Source organism: Magnolia sinica, chromosome 3, assembly GCF_029962835.1.
Source record: "Magnolia sinica isolate HGM2019 chromosome 3, MsV1, whole genome shotgun sequence".
NCBI lineage: Eukaryota > Viridiplantae > Streptophyta > Magnoliopsida > Magnoliales > Magnoliaceae > Magnolia > Magnolia sinica.
In genome coordinates this window covers 118,141,994-118,161,331 of record NC_080575.1, presented here as the reverse complement: position 1 = coordinate 118,161,331, position 19,338 = coordinate 118,141,994, and the positions used below count along the sequence as shown (strand labels likewise).

At 39.3% G+C, this 19,338-nt stretch overlaps 2 protein-coding genes across 2 annotated transcripts; both read left to right on the top strand.

Moving 5' to 3' along the window:
• Nucleotides 1–2,610: 2,610 nt before the first annotated feature.
• Nucleotides 2,611–17,302, top strand: LOC131240931 (transcription elongation factor 1 homolog). Its single transcript, XM_058239476.1, has 5 exons — nucleotides 2,611–2,741; nucleotides 15,512–15,655; nucleotides 15,881–15,951; nucleotides 16,801–16,822; nucleotides 16,925–17,302. The coding sequence occupies exons 2-5, from the start codon at nucleotides 15,543–15,545 to the stop codon at nucleotides 16,983–16,985; spliced, it is 267 nt and encodes an 88-aa protein (XP_058095459.1). The 5' UTR covers nucleotides 2,611–2,741; nucleotides 15,512–15,542; the 3' UTR covers nucleotides 16,986–17,302.
• Nucleotides 13,364–15,075, top strand: LOC131239116 (uncharacterized). The gene is made up of 3 exons (XM_058236674.1): nucleotides 13,364–13,562; nucleotides 13,647–14,091; nucleotides 14,856–15,075. Exons 1-3 carry the CDS (start codon nucleotides 13,364–13,366, stop codon nucleotides 15,073–15,075), a joined length of 864 nt encoding a protein of 287 aa, XP_058092657.1.
• Nucleotides 17,303–19,338: the final 2,036 nt, after the last annotated feature.

Here is a 19,338-nt window from a genome sequence, read left to right as displayed (position 1 = left end):
AAGCCAAATGGACCAAATTAGCGATGCCCAATGGACATCAGATGTTGCAATGGCTCCTCCCATTGTTGTTGTACTTGGGTTTGCATGGGCTTCAACTAGAAGTCAAGGAACAATTTCAACTTTTATTTCTCTAATGTCGTTTTCCTCTCTAAATTTTAATCATCACGGGAGTTTCACAGGTCTTTTCTTACCACTTCCACTCATATCCTTTCGGAATTTCCTCTTGCCTTTTTAAAGCCTTGAACTCGAATCAACTTTCTCCTTTAAACTATTGCAGTTCCTTCATCTCATATCAGCTTCGTATTAAAATCTACACACTTATATGGATCGCAATATTGAACGGTTCAAATTTAAGGCACTAACATTGTTGTACAATGGAAGTCTTCTTGAATACCAACAACTATAAACCCACGTTGTATCAAACCCTTTCCCTAAATGTCAAGTTGCTTGTCTTGAATGGGCACAAATCAATTTTGCCCTTCGATAACAAGTTCTATTGGAAGATGTGGGGCCCATAAAGAATCCATTAGAAATCCACTCTGTCCATCAGTCTTCCTAGCTCACCTTAGGACATGAGCCAAAGAAGAAGCAGATCCCAAACTCAATTGGGCCACACAAAATGTGACAGTGGGTATGGAAATGTTAGTTGCTGAAACCTTCCTAGGGCTCATTATGATGTTTATACAAAACAAATAAATTAATTTTTTTTTTTTTTTGTTTTGTTGATTGGAGCACGTCCTATATACGCGCGTGGGCATGTGCGCTGGCACGAGAGCATGTATGCGCGCGTACTATCTACGCGCGCGCGCGTATACGCCCGCACGCGCATATGATTAGGAAACGCCTTCGGCGGACTGAGCTACGGAAAGCTGGCCGGCCGGAGGGGATTTATTACTTAGTCGTCTGGGGTTTACCATCTTGTCGGAGCTTAAAACCGAGTAGGTGGGACTCCAAACAGCGGTTATACTGTGACGTGGCTCCATACGGGATACAAATTTCTAATCAGGGAAGCTAAGATCAGATAAGGAGCTGAAAGGCATCTTTGATTTAGGAAAGGGAGGCCCTGAAATGGCACTTTTCTTTAATCAAATCATGAGTTCAAATATTGATATGATGGATGGTATTCCAGAAAATCTTATCTTAAGATTCTCATTCTAACTGGGCATAAGGTATTCTGATTGGAATGAATTCAAAACACAAATATTAGCCTAATCCAAAACTTTTATAGACTAATGAAAGCTTCAAAGGTATTAACATCCCCATTGTGGCTTGTGGTGTGACACAATTGAGTTTTGGATCAGCCTCATTTTTTTGGCTCATGTCCTACCATGAGCTAAGAAAATTTATGAACATGATAGATTTATCATGGACATTATGGTAAGCTTACATAGCTTTTATTAATAGGAACTTACGTGGGCCATAGGAAATCAGTCCATCTTGGTTGGATATGCCCTCACAACTTTTTTTTTTTTGGTTTGGTTCGTAAAACAACAAATAAGGTACTTATTTAATAAAAGTTAATTTATAAACCATTTTCCTAAAAGTAACTTATTAGCTATGATAGTGCATGATGGACAATCAATATCAAAGGTAGCTCTTCATTATGGATGACCCACATCAAAGGTGGAGCCCACATCATAAATAGTTCACATTAAAGGTGGGCTCCACTTGATGAGTAGTGGACGTTAAAGGTGGGCCTCACATAATGGACAACTAACATTGATGGTGGGCCTCATAATGAACAATCAACATCAAAGGTCGACTGCTAATGATGGATGCTCCATATCTAAAGTGGCCTCGAAAATGATGGATGACTTACTTTGAAGGTGAGGCCCACATGATGGACAATGCATAACAAAGTGTGTTTCACATTATGGACATTGGACATGGAGGGTGACCCCACATGGGAGATAATTAACTTGATGATGGGACCCACATGATGGATCACTTGCATCAAGGTGAGCCCCACATAATCAATCGTGGTCAACCCTTAATGATGAACGACCCACATCCAAGGTACAAATGCATGATGGTCAATCCACTTTAAGGTAGGGCCAACTCAATGGATGGTCCGCATCAAAAGTGGGCCCCACATGATGGGCAATTAATGATGACGGGGGGCTCCATATGGTGGATGACCCACATCAAGGTGGACCTCACATAATAGACTCTCGGCCCTTAATGATGAATGACCTACATCTAAAGCGGGCCTCACATGATGAATGCCCCTCCCTTATGGATAGCCCACATCAAAGGCGGGCCTCACAAGGTGGATGGTCTACATTAAGGTGGGCCACACATGATGGATGGTTTACATTGAAGATAGTGCGAAGGTGGGCCTAATACAATGTACCGTCCGTGTTAAAGGTTGCCCCCATATGATGGAGAGTGGATATTAAAGGTGGATCTCTAATGAATAAGTAAAAAATCAAAAGAGATTTTAGTAAAAAAGAAATCAAAATTTTTTTTTTAAAAAAAGGGGAGAGAGAAAAATAGATTAAAAAATTACTAACGTGACATTGAAAGCCAACCATATTTTTCTACATTTGAGCTGATAAGTACACAGCGCTGATAACCGGTAGAGCTGCATCGGGGCATAAATAAAGCACACCTGATGGACGGCCCACCTGATGGACGGAATTGCTCGATGCCTCCTCTCGCGAGTTCCATGGGACGGGTATATGTAAGGGAGATGGTTGGACTTTCGGATCATATCCATTTGTGGCGGTCTCTGAAACCAGGTAAGCTGCCCGAAACAAGTACTATTCCTTTCATCTCATCTCAGCTTCTTTTCTTGTATTTCTGACCCTCATCTCCCTCTGTTTCACAGCAATTTCATTCTCCAATATTGTTGCTTTTCTAGGGTTTGATATATCAACGCTGGCAATTTAGGGTTTACACCTCCTGCCAGGTTTTTCAGAGGTCTGCTTTGGCGACCGAGTTCTTGTTTTTATTCATTTGAAAGAAGGTTAGTTGGGAGTGGGAATGAGAAATTAGGGTTTGAATGAGCATTTAGGGCTTTAAATCGTCTGGTTCGCTTACCGGCTTTGGTATAAGTTAGGGTTTTGGAAAAGAGGCATGGTTGATATCATTCAGATCAGGTCTGATATATGGTTTGAATGAGCATCTAGGGCTTTAAATCGTCTGGTTCGCTTACCGGGTTTGGTATAAGTTAGGGTTTTGGAAAGGAGGCATGGTGGATATCATTCAGATTAGGTCTGATACATCTAGGGTTGTGGATTTTTGTTTATGGATGCAAATGGGCCGTCTTGATTAAGATGCGTCTAGCTTTGTGTCTAGTTTAAGCTGAAATTGGAGGTTGGTTCCAGGCCCTAAGTTTTTAGGCCCCATAATTGAGTGGGATGCCTGCCCGGATGCATTGACACCTCTAATTTTGTTTGTGATTGGCTTTGTTAACTATTCAAGTGGTCGGTTAGCCCTACACGCACATGCATCGCAGTTTAGGACATCTGACCTGTCCGTGATGTGGACCCTACCATGCAGAGGACCTGATGGTATGCATTACTCTGGTGCACTGCCAGCCTGATCTTTGTGCCCACTCATCTGCAAGGTGAGGAAGGCCCTCCTTATGCATGGATTAGATGTCCCATGCACATGCCAGGTTGGCATCCATGCAGCGTGTACAGGTGCATTTGGATCTAGCAACCCTGTCTAATTGCCTGGAAAGCAATTATTCCAAATGGTTATGGTGGGGGTTTGGAAGGCTTTTGATGCAAAATGCTGCGAGCTTGTCATCTATAATGCCATTAGTATTTCCTGAATTTCGATTTTGATAGCGTTATTATTTGTCATTTGCTTTCTCTGGGAAAGATACTCTCATTTTGTTTCTCCCATTTTCAACAGTGATAGGGGTTTACTTGTGTTTAGGTTTGAAATCGGTGGTGCTTCATGCTCCACCTCTCATATGAGCTTTTGAATAGCCACCATTCATTCTTCATTTTGCTTGGATCCCCCAACAAAATTCCACATTCTGATACCTTATTCTTCCTTTAGCTATATGAAAAAATGGTGTTGTTTTTGTCTCCCTTATGAAGCCCTTGATAGGCGATAGCAGTTTGCAAAAATGTAGAAACTCCTTCACTAGCCAAAACAGTTGCCAAGCAGTTTGCTACTTTGGTAACATGTCTGAAGGAAATGTGGGAGGTCAAGCCTTAATCCCATGTATGATGGCACTCGCACATCCAAGGAAAGAAATGCTGTCTTCATTGGAAGTCCACACAATTGCATTCAAGTCTCCTTCTACCATGAGATGCTCTGGGAAAGTGTTACTACTGAAACTTAGGCCAGTCTGGATCGCCTTAAGCTCAGCCTGGTAGTCACCTTTATTGATAGGACCAGAGACGACAAACTTAACAATACCTTTGTCATTTCTCACCTTGCCATATTTCTATAACTTCCTAGATTGCCTAGGGAATATTCATTGACATTTAATTTCGAACTGCCAAATGAAGGGAGGAATTCACCCATAAATCCATTTCAACTCCCTTCTTTTAGCGTGAATGATGAGATTCTAATTCCTTGAACGGTCCAAACTTGGAACACTTTTCGGGCTCCTTTTAAGTGATATACCAAGTTCCCAACTCATGAGAAGGGCTTTGTTGAATTTGAGAAAAGGACACTGATGTAGCACGTGGTGGCACACTTAGGATAGTAGGATTATTTGTGTCTGATAATGATGGAGAAGAGAAGAATAAGAGGAAGAGAAACAAAGAACAAGGAGGGGAATGAAAATGTGTCACAATGGAGGCAATGCTCTACCAAAAAAGAAGAAGGCATTTTTTCTTCAATAAAAGAGAAATGATCTTCCAATCTCCCAAAATTCTATCAGCATATCCCCCCCTTTTAAATAATGACCCTCTTACAAATTCATCCTTGGTTACACTTAGACCAACTATTTACTCCTATTACAACTTCTGTATACAACTCTTTACTTTGAGCCTGTTTGTTTTGCTAATTTCCTCAGTAAAGGAAATGTGTCATCATTAAGATTTTATCATAGCCAAGCTAAAATGGGGGCGGTCGATCAAATGCAAAAGTATTTATAGGACAAGTAATTTGTGATCATTGCACTTTTTCATGTAATTATTGTAAAAATCTTGAATCCAAATAGTGACATCAGTGTATTATAGTAACGATTTGACATTAAAATAATGTAAAATGCCATCATTACGATTTTACTACCGATAAACCAAACACATGAATTGATGGTTAAATGCAGAAGTTGTTAGGAGACAGGTAAAGTAATTTGTAATCATTGCTTATTTTCTTTACATTGCCGTGGTACTTGGTGAAATAGGCAAGCCCTTGATGCAACTTCTAATTACGCCATTACATATGCTAAACTATGACCTTTCCTAGGAATTCTAAATTATTGTATCTTAATGTGGTGAATTTTTAAGAAACCCACTTTTTCAAAGTGCATGCAATAGTTAACAAAATCACTACATGCAAATGCAAATCCAAAACTTGCATTACTTTTGGAATTTTTTGTTGGTTCCAAAATTGGGTCCACTTAGCTAAAGCACAAAGTGGATTTTACCTGCCTAAGTGCATGCTACCACGTGTGCTACATGATACTTACCAGGTTGGAGAGAACTTGCCCTTGAGTTTTAATCTTTGTTTGGCCTTTGAACATGTTGCACCTTTATATTGTATTTTCTTCAACTTTTGCAGAAGTTGATGATGTAATCCTCCGTGTTTGATCTATTTGGCTTGCAAGGATGGTAATGTAGATCAACAAGTCATTGAATTTTCTGCATCTTTGCAGCTTCATTCCTCGAGTAGATCATAGGTGTGATGTTCTTGGGACAATCGTAACGAGAGATGAAATCTAAGCAAAAGCAATGCACATGGATTACTTTTTCCCAAATGTTCATGTTCTGCTTGTAGTTGAGTGTGCTTGTAATTGGTTCGCACAATTCTACGAATCCGATCATTGAATTGTCCATTACATCCTCAATCGTCACAACCATACATTTATCTCTAGGTGGTTAGTTTAATTTTTCAATCACTCAAACAATAGATTCACTAGGATCACAATTTCATCAAATACTTCTAATTCTTTATCCAAGATTGGCCTTTTTTGAAATCCAAATTCTCAACATCCTTGTCCGGCACATTTTCTTTCTCGACATCCGATTCATCATATCGAATCTCCTTTGCATACTAGGTACTTGGGTTCGATGGATTGAGACATGAGGCACACGCTTGCTTTCGAATTCATTCAATCTCATCCTACACTATAGAAATATGGTCAAGTTTCGCCTTGATTTCCTATAGCTTTCTTCTCGTGTTACCCATTTGGATGTTGTTGTGTCTTCCTCTAGTTCTTCTCGCTGCCATGGAAGAATGCATTAAATTGGAAAACTGTTCCCCAAGAACTAATCTCAAGCTTTCAACCAAATAATGGAGAGGAGAAGAACAAGATGAAGAGAAAAACAAAGGAGAAGATAGAAGTATGTTACGATTGGAGCAATGCTCTAATAATCCATGATAAGATAATGTAGCAATATGCGGTGGCATGTACTTGCGATGGTGGTCTCATTTGTGCCACTTTAGGTTTTTTTATTTTTTTTGTGCCAATAAATAAATTCAAAAGCCATGTTGCTTTTGAATTTAAATTTGAAGCTAATAATTTTATAAATCATTTTTTGCACTTGGGAAATATGTTTATTGAAAGTTCCCCATCTCCGTAGGATGTAGTAATTTAAAGTTCATAAGAAAGTCATAGCTTAAGGCATTTAATGGTGCAATTGAAGGATGCATTACGGGTAAACAGTTGTAATTAGAAGTTGTAATAAGGCTCCATTTGTTTTACCAATTACGACAACAATATAACGGAAATGAGCAATGATTACAAATTACTTTACCTATCTCTTGACATTAGTTGCATTTGACCGCAATGATGACAATTTTACTTTGTTTGATTTATCCACGGTAAAATTGTAATGATAATAATTTTATATTATTTCAATGTCAAATTATCACTAAAATAAATTGATCCTACTGTTTTGATTAAGGGTCTGTGTGGGCAGTGGGATTAGAAGGGATTAGGTGGGATGGGATTCATCTGGTCCCGTGCCAATTCCACTCCATGTTTGGGAAGAATGGAAAAGCTTGAAATTACATTAAATAGAATTGTATTGGGTCTCGTGCTAATTTTGCTCAATGTTAACAAGTTGTTGTAGGTCCCACCATGATGTGTGGGCTATATCCACACTGTCCACCCATTTATCGAGGTTATTTTAGAGCATGAGCCAAAAAATCAGGTAAATCTAATGCTCAAGTGGACCCCACCATAGAAAGCAATGGGGATTGAATACTTACCGTTGAAAACTTCTTTGGGGCCAAGTTTTGGATCTACCTCATTTTTAGGCCCATGCAATAAAATGAGGTTACAAAACAAATGAACAGTTTAGATATAACACATGTGTGTTATTCTCAGTAATTTCAAATGATGGTGGGTATATCCATTCAATGTACCACCATATTATCAACAAAGCAGGCATTAATCTTATCCCATGGCAATAGGGGACAATCCCTGCCATGGGTAATAATTATGTTTTTTGAATCCCATCCCACCTAATCCCTTCTAATCCCACCGCCCAAACAGACCCTAAAGATTTTTATGATAATACCATGAAAAAGTGCAATGATTACAAATTAATTTACTTGTCACTTAAGGGCTTGTTTGTTTTTTCCAAATTTCGTGGTAAAGTAATATAAGTGGGCAATTAAAAAAAGGTAATGTAAGTGGGCCATCACTACTTTTTTTTGGTATCAAATTGTTTGTTTAAGCAAGTATTACGGTACATAGGTCAAGGGTCAAAGGAAAATGTAATAAGAGTCAGATAAATGCATTTGTAATCATTTCAATTTTACATTGTAAAATTGCCATATGTATAATTTTATATGGATAAAACAAACGATGAAAGTATTGTCATCATTGCGGTCAAATACAACTGATGCCATTAGACAAGTAAAACAATTTGTAATCATTGCCCATTTACTTTACTTTACTGATGTAATTGGTAAAACAAACACACTCTAAATGCGTTTGTATTTGACCAATGATTTCGGTGTTTGGTTTGGCCGTGGTAAAATTGTGATGATGACACATTTCCTTCACATTATTGGTAATTGGCGAAATAAACATGCCCTAAGAGTAAACGGTTGGTGTAATTAAGAGATAAGTTGGTGAAGGGACCATGTTTAAAGGAGGTGATCAAATATTGAGGGATTGGAAAATTATCTCCTTTTTTTTTTAAAAAAAAAAAAATTTTAAAATTTTATTTTTTTAAATTGAAGTAAATTACTCCATTTTGGTGGAGCATTACTCTTATTGTGAAACATTTTTATATCCCTTATGGTTCCTTGTTTTCTCTTCCTCTCTCTTCTCTTCTCCATCGAATTGGATATTAATGAATGCTTGTTCACGATGCAAGAGTCTATAAACAATCCAAAATCTATTTCATGGAATTTGATACAGCATGTCGACCTCCCTGAATGTCATAATGAAGAGATGGAATTCCCCAAATGTTCCTTCGCTATTGTAGTGGGAAATTTTGTTTGGAGTAAGCCACCTATATTTGATGAAGAGGGTAACTGTGATATTGTGTATGGGATGAAAGTTAGTTTATTTGGATATGGTATTTGTGATGAAGAATGTGAGATCGAGAATACTTTTGATGACAGTGCTATGAATTTAAAAGATGAGAAGGTTTGGTTTGACTATGAGTTTTCAATGTATGATAAACAAGACACCACAAGCTTGACACCCACCAACTGCCTAATTGAATTTTTATGCAATAGTGATGAAAATTTATCTATAGTTAGTAACGAAGATAGAATTGGTTCAACAATATTATAACAAATAGTCTAAGTCAATTTGGAGATCCATGGAGGACACGCCATGGCAAATGGTTGGTCACTTGGATCACACCATCACCCATAGTTTTAAAACGTGGTGACTCAACTCAAAACTCAGCCGAGTCGACTTGACTCAATGAGATTTCGAGCCAAGTCTCTTGGGAACTTGGTTTTCTCACTCGACTCCGAATCGGGAACTCAGTTGACTCAACGCGACTGGCAGTGACTCAAACTGAGTCACTCACTGGGTCAATGCTACTATTAAATTAAAAAGTAATGGGAATGGTGGGAATTAAATGCACAACCTCAAACATGCTTACTTAACCAGTGTGTCAGCCAATGATTTGATGCAAATATTTCAATTTTATATTACGTATAGTAACACAAACTAGTTTTTCTATCCATGAGGATACTTAATACTTTTGATTTTATACACACACACACACACACACATATTGAGTTGAGCATTCGAGTTTACCCAACCTGGCTGCATATTGAGTCTAGTCGAGTTTTTGGGTTTTCGAACTATTTCATTAACTGCAAAAAGAAGAAGCCAATTCCAAATGGCATCACATTTTTAACTTGAGGTCGAGTTCTCTCAAAGAATTGGAGAATGATGGACCCTTCCTTAGCCCAATTCAAGATGAAAGCCCAGCTCATGACAGGCCCAAGCTTGGACATCCAGCCCATAATTGCCAGCTCAAGTTCATTTCATTTAAGGGTATTTTATATGCGTGGCTTTGGGACCGTGTTCTACATGTGTGGAAAAAGAGAAGGTTTAAAACTCTTACATGTATTAGAAAGGTTATATATGTGTGTGTGTGCGCGCGTGGTTTTGAACTTTTTATCTCGTCTTGGAAAGATGTTGTATGCAATGGGACTGATGGCTGTTGCAAACAATTTGTGGGAAATTGTAAAATTTAGATGAGGGGTTGGTGTTATTGGTCTATAAAAAGACCCATTTTGCACTCAGAAATGCATTTCATTTTGAGTTCAAAACAGTTGTTGCTTCCTGAAAATTTTCAGCAGAAGAAAAGTTTAGTGATTCCTTGTTGGTTGTGAGAAATTCTAGCCCAAATCAATCCAAGTGATTCCTGGTTTATCATCACCAATTCCTGGTTTCATTAGCACCATAATGCAGGGGCCTTTTCACACTGGGCTCGAGTGGGGTCGCCTGTTGGATGCAGGGGTACACTCGGGGTGGGTGACCCATGCGATTTGGGGCTCACAGGGGAGGTCTCGTGTTCTAGACTCCTTACTAGGGGTGAGTAATGCGCATTTTACGCCGGGCTCGAGTGGGGTAGCTCATGGGATGCAGGGACACACTCGGGGTGGACGACCCATGTGATTTGGGGCCCACGAAGGGGGTTTGGACGAGGTCCTAACCCATGAGATGTGGGGCCTGGGCTATGAGATAAAGGGATTAATTCGCCATACTCTAACAGTTCGAGCTTTTAGAGCAAGTGGTTAATTGTCCTGCATCACACCAAGTTTGAGTTAATCTTTAACACTCTTCTCCAGCAACAACCCAAATACCTTTGATTGGATTTGAGTTTTTTTTTTTTAATCCTTAAAATGATTCAATCATTAAGAAGGCCTACACATCCCACTACTTGGACCTTGATTGCACCTTGTTTATTGCAGAAAATTTTGACTTTTCAAAGCTGTGCTCCTAGCAACTTTTTTAGCACTTCCGGTTGGAGGATTATTTTAGTTTTCAAATTTTCTAATTCTTCCCCGTCAAGTTTACTTTCATCTTACAAAATTTCTGTTCATTTCTATTAGCAGAAAAATTATTAGAACTCATGGAGTGCTAACTGTCTGAAAATAACGATTTTATGGATAGTTTGTGAACATCCTAAATTTTTTTCCCATTTGTGCTTTGTTTTTATTTTCTGTTTCCTGCCTTCTGGAAAATAGACTCATCAAGGTTTCTTTTGATTTTTGAATCACCACTCACGAAGTTGTATTTGAGGAGATATATTTTAGTATTTTACAACCACACGATTCTTGCATCATGAATTGAACTTTTTAATTTCCTTAGGCACTTCTTCTGGTTCTTCATCAAAGTTTCAGCATTTGCTGAGATCCAAATTCTTACTTGTTAGCCGTCTTCTCCCTTGGTATCCGATTCATCACGTCTCGGATTTCCTTTGATTGATTAGGTCTTGGGTTCGATGGACCGAGACTGATAAACATTTTCATCTTATCCAATGTGGTAGAAATACACTCAAGGTCTGCCTTGATTTCCCATTTCTTCTCTTACATTACTTACCAGAATATTATTGTGTCTTCCCCTAGGTCTTCTCACTGCATAGGAGAAGAAATACACTGCTAGGGAAGGAATATTATTGTCTTCTTCTCATCCAATGTGGTAGAAATACACTCAAGGTCCGCCTTGATTGGAAAAGCGCTGCCCAAGAGTTAATATCCGACTCTAATACCAAGTGATGTAGAAAATGAGAACAAAATGAAGAATACGGAACAAGGAGGAAGATGAAATATGTCACAGTCGGAGCAATCCTCCTTTAGTATAATAATCCTTTTGCCAACTCATCCCTAGAATTAAATTGTTAAACCAACAATTTATTCATGTTACAACATCCAGCTCCAACTATTTACTCTTAATGCAACTTCCACATTATTGAATACCTTAAACCATGACATCCCTTAGGAGGTCTAGATTTTTCCATTCAAGAGGGGGGATTTCCAAGAAACACATTTGCCATGTGCATGCGATGGTTAACACAATTTAAATTGTTGCATTCAAATTCAAATTCGAAAAGTCACTTGACTTTTCGACTTCCTTGTTAGCACAAAAAATTCGTCCACCTAGCTATGCACAAATGAACTACGATCTCAAGGGCATGGCACTACATGTGACACATCATACACCTCAAATATCTTTTTTAACTCTCTTTCCAAGTACGCTACATGATCACATGAAGGAGCATTTCCAAAGTGACACCTAAGTTAGAAAGGCATTGGTGACCAATCCTGTTTTTAGTCCACAATGTATATCTGGAGCACCCACGCAATACCAAACAGATGGGAGGAACAAGGATGAAATTTCCCATGCCATTTCACAATAGAGGAAAAAATGGTCTAACTGTTTCCTCTTTCCAATATAAAAACCGGACATTAAAAGAGCTAAGTTCCTCTTGTAAAGAAAAAAAAGTTCATCTTGTGAAGATTGTTGAGGGTGAGAATCTTATTCGTTGTCGGCTTCCAAGGAAAGGCATCCACCTTTGTAGGGGTTGTAGTATCCTAAACCTTAGAACCCATAGGTTTAGAGAGGCTAGGTTGGCGTAAGGCCTTAAGGAAACCTCAAAAAGACCAAGGGGAGAAGGATTCTAGCATAGGTTTTTGCAGCCAGTCCTTTGCAGTCCCTCTGTGGGGATGGTAGCATCATCCTGAACCTGATAAATGCCACATACGGCAGTTGGTCATCAATCTGGACTGTATACCACTATTGGCAAACCATAATGCAAAAATCACAGAGCCTTAGAAGAAGAAGCCTCTTGGAGGAAAAAATCATAGAGCCTTAGAAGAAGAGGCCTCTTGGAGGAAAAAATCACAGAGCCTTAGAAGAAGAAGCCTATTCTATCAGAACTGCAGGCTATTGACTCATAGTCTGATGATATTCCGATCTCATCAGACACCCTTGCCAGACGCATCAGCATCATTCAGGAACTATCGAACAGAGCCTTAGAAGAAGAAGCCTCTTGGAGGATAAAATCTAGAGTCAATTGGATTGCGGAGGGGGATAAAAATACCAAAATTTTCCATAATATTGCTAATATGCAATTCCGGTCAAAGGCTATTCTTAGTATCTTCGATAGAGACGTCCGGGTGGAGGATAAACAGGCGATAGAAGATCTTGCTATAAAACATTTCAGAGATCTCTTATCCTCCGATAATTGGAGCAGACCGCACCTCGATCTCACCTCTTTCAATTCATTGGATGCTACTGACGTAGCTCTTCTTGAAGCTCCATTTTCCCAAGAAGAGGTCAAGGCTACAGTTGGTGCGATGGAAGGGGATAAGGCTCCAGGGCCTGATGGTTTTCCGATCAGTTTCTATTAGTCTTTTTGGGAAATGATTCACCAAGATGTCCTTCATTTCTTCCATGAATTTCATAGTAGAGGGTTAGGGGCCTCCTTCATCGCTCTCATCCCCAAGGTAGCAGGGGTTGTGTCTTTTTCCGAATTCAGGCCCATCAGCCTGATAGGGAGTCCCTACAAAATTCTTGTTAAAACCCTGTCTTCCTGCCTATTGAAGGTCATAGGCAAACTCATCTCGCCAAATCAAAATGCCTTCATCAAAGGTAGACAGATCACAGATGGGGCTTTGATTGCCAATGAAGTCCTCCACTCGTCACAAGAATCATTCAAGTGGTATTTTCTACAAATTAGATGTTGCTAAGGCTCATGATCACGTCGATTGGGGTTTTCTTAGCTACATGTTAACCCGTATGGGTTTCGGTGCCAAGTGGAGAAAATGGATAGAATCTTGCATCGGCTCTGCTCACTTCTCCGTCATTCTTAACGGGTCCTCTAAGGGCTTTTTTAAAAGCTCTAGAGGCCTACGCCAAAGGGACCCCCCCTGTCTCCTCCTCTTCCTTATTGTTGGCGAGGCGCTCTCCAAAATGCTGATCAGAGGGCAGGAACAAGGTATCCTTCGTGGTGTAGCAATACCGGGGTTGACGCACCCCATTACGCATACCCAATTCTTAGATGATACTTTAATCTTTTCAGAATCTTCAGCTCAGTACGTTGAAAATCTCTACACTGCTCTTCGTTGTTTTGAGGCCGTCTCTGGCCTAAGGATAAACATGGATAAATCTAAGCTGCTTGGGATCAATGTTACTCCAGAAACTCTTCAGTCATTTGCCAACATCCTTGGCTGCCAGATTCAATCGTTACCTACCTCGTTCGTTGGTTTGCCCCTCTCTGTGAGGACCCCTCATAAATCTATGTGGGATAAGGTGATTAGCAAGTTCCATAAATATTTGGCTATGTGGAAATGCCGCTACTTTTTCCTGGGAGGTCGGCCGACTCTGATCAAAGCAGCTCTGACGAACCTTCCTCTGTATTTCATGTCGTTGTTCGAGTGCCCGGCCCCGGTTCTAAAGTCTATTGATAAAATCAGAAGAGACTTTTTGTGGTTTGGAAAGGAAAATCAGAAGAAATTCCATCTTCTGTAAACTGTTCAGGGAAGGTGGTGCCAATGTCAAAAATCTGAAAGTCATGAACAAGGCTTTGCTAGGTAAATGGTCTTGGAGGCTAGGCGCAGAAAAGGAAGCCCTTTGGACCTCAATTATTAAAGGCAAGTATGGCTCATCTCCAGGAGATTGGTGGACTGAAGATTCTTCCTATTATAAGGCTTCTCACATTTAGAAAGGAATTCTTCGGGCTAAGTCTCCGGTTCTTCAGAACTGCTGTTTTGAGCTAGGCAATGGTTCGTCTATTCGTTTCTGGGAGGATCCCTGGGTTGGGGATGATACCCTCAAGCATCGGTTTCCTAATATATACCGTCTGGCCCCCGGCAAAAATATCTTTGCCAATAGTTGTTTCTCAGTCACGCCTGCTCAAGTTGTCTGGGATATCAGATGCTCTAGGAACCTTTCCGATAGTGAAGCCTCGGAGTTTATGGTTCTTCAGGATTGCTTATCCAAGACTAGGCCCCTCCTCAATCAGCACGATAGCATTGTTTGGAAGTTACATAAATTTGGAATCTTCTCGGTCAAGTCTCTCTACTCTCACATCTGTCCTCTGTCAACCTCCTCTCAGGCTGTGTCCCCTTTCATTTGGAAATACTCAGCTCCCCCTAAGTTCATCTGCTTCGGTTGGCTGGTGGGCCTAAATAAAATCTTTACCATCGATAATCTTTCTAAGAGGGGTATGCAGATGCGAGAAGCAGAAACTGTGAATCATCTGTTGGTTCACTGCTCCTTTATTTCTCAGATTTGTGCGGATTTTTGCCAGAATTTCTCTATCAGTTGGTGCGTTCCGGAGACGGCCTCTAGTCTTCTCTTCCTGGTATGGTCTCATGCTGGATAAGAAGAGATCTACTGTCTGGTGCATGGCCATTCTCGCGATCTGGTGGTCCGTCTGGGAAGAAAGAAACGAAAGATGCTTTAATGACTCTTCTTCTTCAGTCTCAGCAGTGGGGTCCAGGGCTTAGAGAATGTTGATCGAATGGGCTTTTAATGTTAAGGGTTCTCATATGTGTGATCTTAGTTTTCTAGGGCGCTAGAAGCGTTCTGCTATCTCAGCAGATCTGCTTCCCTTTTCGGCTCTCTGTTTTCTTTGTTCTCCTTGTGCCTTTTTGTTTTTCTGTTGAATGAATCCGTTGCTTAAAAAAAAAAGCAGCAGCAAAAATCACATATCTTGGTCCTCCTTGCCAGCGGGCCCTGCTAGTTGCTTGTTCTTTTATCAGTTCATGTTAAAAATCCGAGAATGGAGAATGGTGCTTATGGAAGAAATAGGTTAATGAGCATTGACTACAAACTTGTTATAATTTTAAACTGCATTCTCCCTTTTCACCGCTTTTGTTTGGTCAATAGAAAACGAGGCCCTATTGATCATATTTGAAATTTCTGTCTGATCCCATTGATCAGTGATTCTCAAGGATAGGAACAAAGTTGAAACATGGGGAAGAGGAAGTCACGTGCAAAGCCGCCTCCAAAGAAGCGGATGGACAAGCTTGATACTGTCTTTAGTTGCCCCTTCTGCAACCATGGAACAAGTGTTGAGTGTCGCATGTAAGTATGATTCAATTGGATGTTCAAGAATTTCAAATAAAAAAAAAGCATGACTCAGATTTGCATTTCTAAATTCACATCCGTTTCCTATCTAGTGCATATTTTTAAGAATGTCAGCTCCTTTTTAACTTGTAGGCTGATGCTGTAGGGCTGTTGATAGCCAGATTGTTTATTTGTATCTATCTACTTCCATTTTGTGACCGAATGAAGTGCATCTCCTTTCAGTGATATGAAGAATTTGATCGGTGAAGCCACTTGCAGGATTTGCCAAGAGAGTTTCAGCACAGCGATCACTGGTATGTAAACAATCCATACTTTTCAGGGGAATTTAGTAAATAATGGCCTTGTGCAACAAATATATATAACTTACCCACCCCTAAAATAGTTCACAGAAGAAATAAGTGTGTACAGGGGCCAGGATTGTTTATCTGGTCGCTCACTTCTGGGATATTTAAAAGATTGGGTGGACCTATCCTAGAAAGCGAGTTGATTGGGCGGCAGTTGCCATATTATCATGGGCCTGAAAAGAGAACTAAAAAAGAGAAGGGGAGTTATATGATACTCAGGCTGCATGTGACACTTGATATGCAGGCACTTTAAGTTGTACATGTGGAATACATTTAAGTCAAATTAAACCGACAAAGTTATGTAACCACTGTTGCTAAGTCAGTCCCAAAATCATACTGGTTGAACGATCCTAACCTCTGACTCGTATGCAACCCCAACCACCCCACCCCACCCCCCAAAGAGGGATAACCATTAGATAGTTTACTTTTTAGCTGGCCAATAAATCTCCACCAATCCAATAGTCAGATACTAAAAAAAGCATAATTTTTGGTATATGAGACATCCAAACAGAGACCCATAAGTTAAACAGTTTAATTTACTTCCATGCTACGTAGGCAATTTCTAAGTGCCTGCGTATCATCCATCTCACTCTGACGGAGTGTGAAAGTTTTCCCCAAATGGGAAAGAGCAACTATCCACATTCAATGGGCCACCATATCAGCGGTCTGATCACCATACATGTTTGTCGTGGGTGCAGAAGAAGACACTTCACATCATGATTGTCCTTTTTTCTTTCCATAGTTGTACTGATCTCAAAATGATCTCAATTTGATTGTTTTTTGTTGCTCCTTTTGCAGCTTTATCTGAACCCATAGATGTGTAAGTTCATCAACTTGGCCTTTCTAACACCTAGTTCCATCCACACGAATCATGTGTAATCTATGTATGCAGCTTACTGAGTGAGGAAGTTTCATTCAACAGGTACAGTGAATGGATTGATGAATGCGAGCGTGTCAACAACGTTGAAGATGAGGCTGCCTAAGCTTCTACTGGGACGCATGTTACCGTCAGTCTTCAGGGTTGGAGGAAAATGGCAGCCTGGTCATTTCTCTTTGCTCATTTTCTCATTGACCTAGATGATGAAGCTATACCGGGAGTCCAATATCTTTATGTATGGAAATGGTGTCTAAGTACCGTGTAAGCTAAGTTGGTCTCCGATAATATTTCTGTTGCAAAGTTGCCACCTGGTGCACTTGATTTCTATCATCACATATTATTCACTTGCCAAAAATGTTTTCGAGTTTCAGACTAGGCCCTTGGTGCATTTAAATGGGTTATCCAACCTCACCATTTAATTGACTTCCAGTGGTTATTGACTGTTGCTTTGACGCCTCTGCCTTCCATTTACAGCTCCATAGCTTGGATGGTTAGGGTCATCCGATCAGTGTGAATGTTTGGTCATGGCTAGTCCGTGGTTGAGCCACTTGATGCATGGGTTTAGCCTGCTCCCCTGAGATGCACAAATAATGGCTGGTTGTATTATTATAATTATTTTTTAATGAAAGCTAGTCTTATAATACCACCATTCTCTAGGCTACTTTACAGAATTGCATGTAAAGACAGTGAATTCATGGAATTAACGTTTGCTGCATGTGTTATTGATGGTATCCTTGCAAATGAACATTAAAGGTGTGTTTGGTTGCAACTTTAACATGAGTTCTATTCAGAAGTGTTCTCTTGCCAGCTTCCAAATATTCATAGTGATGAATAAGACATTGTCTGAGTAGCTTTTGAAAACAACTCGGGACGCCCTGCGCTCTCTCTAGGTCGATACTGAAAATGAAGGGGCCAATCGGGCTATTGTTAAGGCTCTGAATGGTTTAATACGAGTGACTGTAAAGGTGAGTGGTTAGATTGGACACATCAAAGATGAATGGTCTAATTAGTCCAAAATTACCCTGATTAGATCGTGATGAATGGTTAATTTTGTTGAAATTGGAGATGTAATGGTTTGATTGAGCTGTTATTGAAAATCAGCGGTCTAATTGGATAGGATGTTGGACGAATGACAAAGACAAATGATCCGATTCAAATAACACTAAAGATGAATGGTTTGCTTGGACCAATATCAAACAGGACAGTAAAAAAATGAAGATCAACGGTACGACTCTTCAATATTGAAGATGAACAATCCACTTGTGTTGAAATTGAAAGATAAATGGTCTAATTGGGTTGATATGGAAAATGAACAGGTTGATTGGACCATTGTCGAGTTTGAAGATCTGACTTAAGCAATAATAACAGTGAATGGTCAAATTAGGTTGATTGCAAAGCTGAATGTTCCAAGGGGCCAATATTAATGATTAATGGTTTGATTGGGCCGATAACAAAGATGAACATTTTTTTTTTTTTTTTAAAGTTATTTATAAATATGAATAGCCTGATTTGGTTGATGTTGATTATCAACAATCTGATGTTGAAGATGAACAGTTTAGTTTGATTTAAGTGGTCACTCACCTTGAATTTTAGACAAATGATCATCAATAGTCTCTATCAAATTGTTGATCATCAACCCAATTGTCCATTCATCTCTAATTGCTGCGCAAGTAGATCGTTCATCTATGATATCAGTTCAATCTAATACTTGATTGTCAGTATGGACCTAAACAGATTGTTGATCTTCATTGTCAAACCAGTCAAATAATTCTTCTCTAATTTCAGCTGGATCATGTCGTTCTTCTTCAAAATTGATCTAAGCAAACCCTTGATATCTAATATTCACCTCTTCTAAATTGATCTAAGCAAACTCTTGATCTTTAATATTCACCCAGTTGAATCATTGATCTTCAACATTAGTCAAACCAAATAATTAATCTTCAATTTTGTACTAATCGGAGAGTTCATCTTTGATGTCGATCCAATTGGGCCATTCATGTTTAGTATCGTTTTCAATATTGAACTAAACTGACTAGTCATCTCTAATTTCATAAGAATCGGACCATTCATCTTCAATATCAATCCACTAGGATTGTTGATATTCAATTTTGGATTAATTGGACATTTCATCTTTGATATTGTCCAAACAAATCATTCATCATCAGTATTAATCAAATCATATCATTTGACTTTGACATTAATCCAATCAGGCCATTCTCTTTTAACATCAGCCAATTGGACCATTCGTCTCTAATTTGTGAACTGTTCATCTTCGATATAGGTCTAGTCTGATTGTTGATATTCAATTTTCAAATTGGATCATTTGGCCTTGACATTGATCCAATAGGGCCATTCTCTTTCAATAGCCATCGGATCAGATCATTTATCTCTAATTTGATTAGATAATTTATCTTCTATATATGTTTAATTGGACTGTTGATATTCAGTTTTTCACTAAT

Bases quoted from the DNA above. Each gene is read 5' to 3' on its own strand.
- LOC131240931 (XM_058239476.1), top strand. From the start codon at position 15,543: ATGGGGAAGAGGAAGTCACGTGCAAAGCCGCCTCCAAAGAAGCGGATG. The intron at 15,656-15,880 runs GTAAGTATGATT...ATCTCCTTTCAG, and splicing joins ACAAGTGTTGAGTGTCGCAT to TGATATGAAGAATTTGATCG. The intron at 15,952-16,800 runs GTATGTAAACAA...CTCCTTTTGCAG, and splicing joins TTTCAGCACAGCGATCACTG to CTTTATCTGAACCCATAGAT.
- LOC131239116 (XM_058236674.1), top strand. From the start codon at position 13,364: ATGGGTTTCGGTGCCAAGTGGAGAAAATGGATAGAATCTTGCATCGGC. The intron at 13,563-13,646 runs GTATCCTTCGTG...TAATCTTTTCAG, and splicing joins GATCAGAGGGCAGGAACAAG to AATCTTCAGCTCAGTACGTT. The intron at 14,092-14,855 runs GTAAACTGTTCA...TTTATTTCTCAG, and splicing joins CAGAAGAAATTCCATCTTCT to ATTTGTGCGGATTTTTGCCA.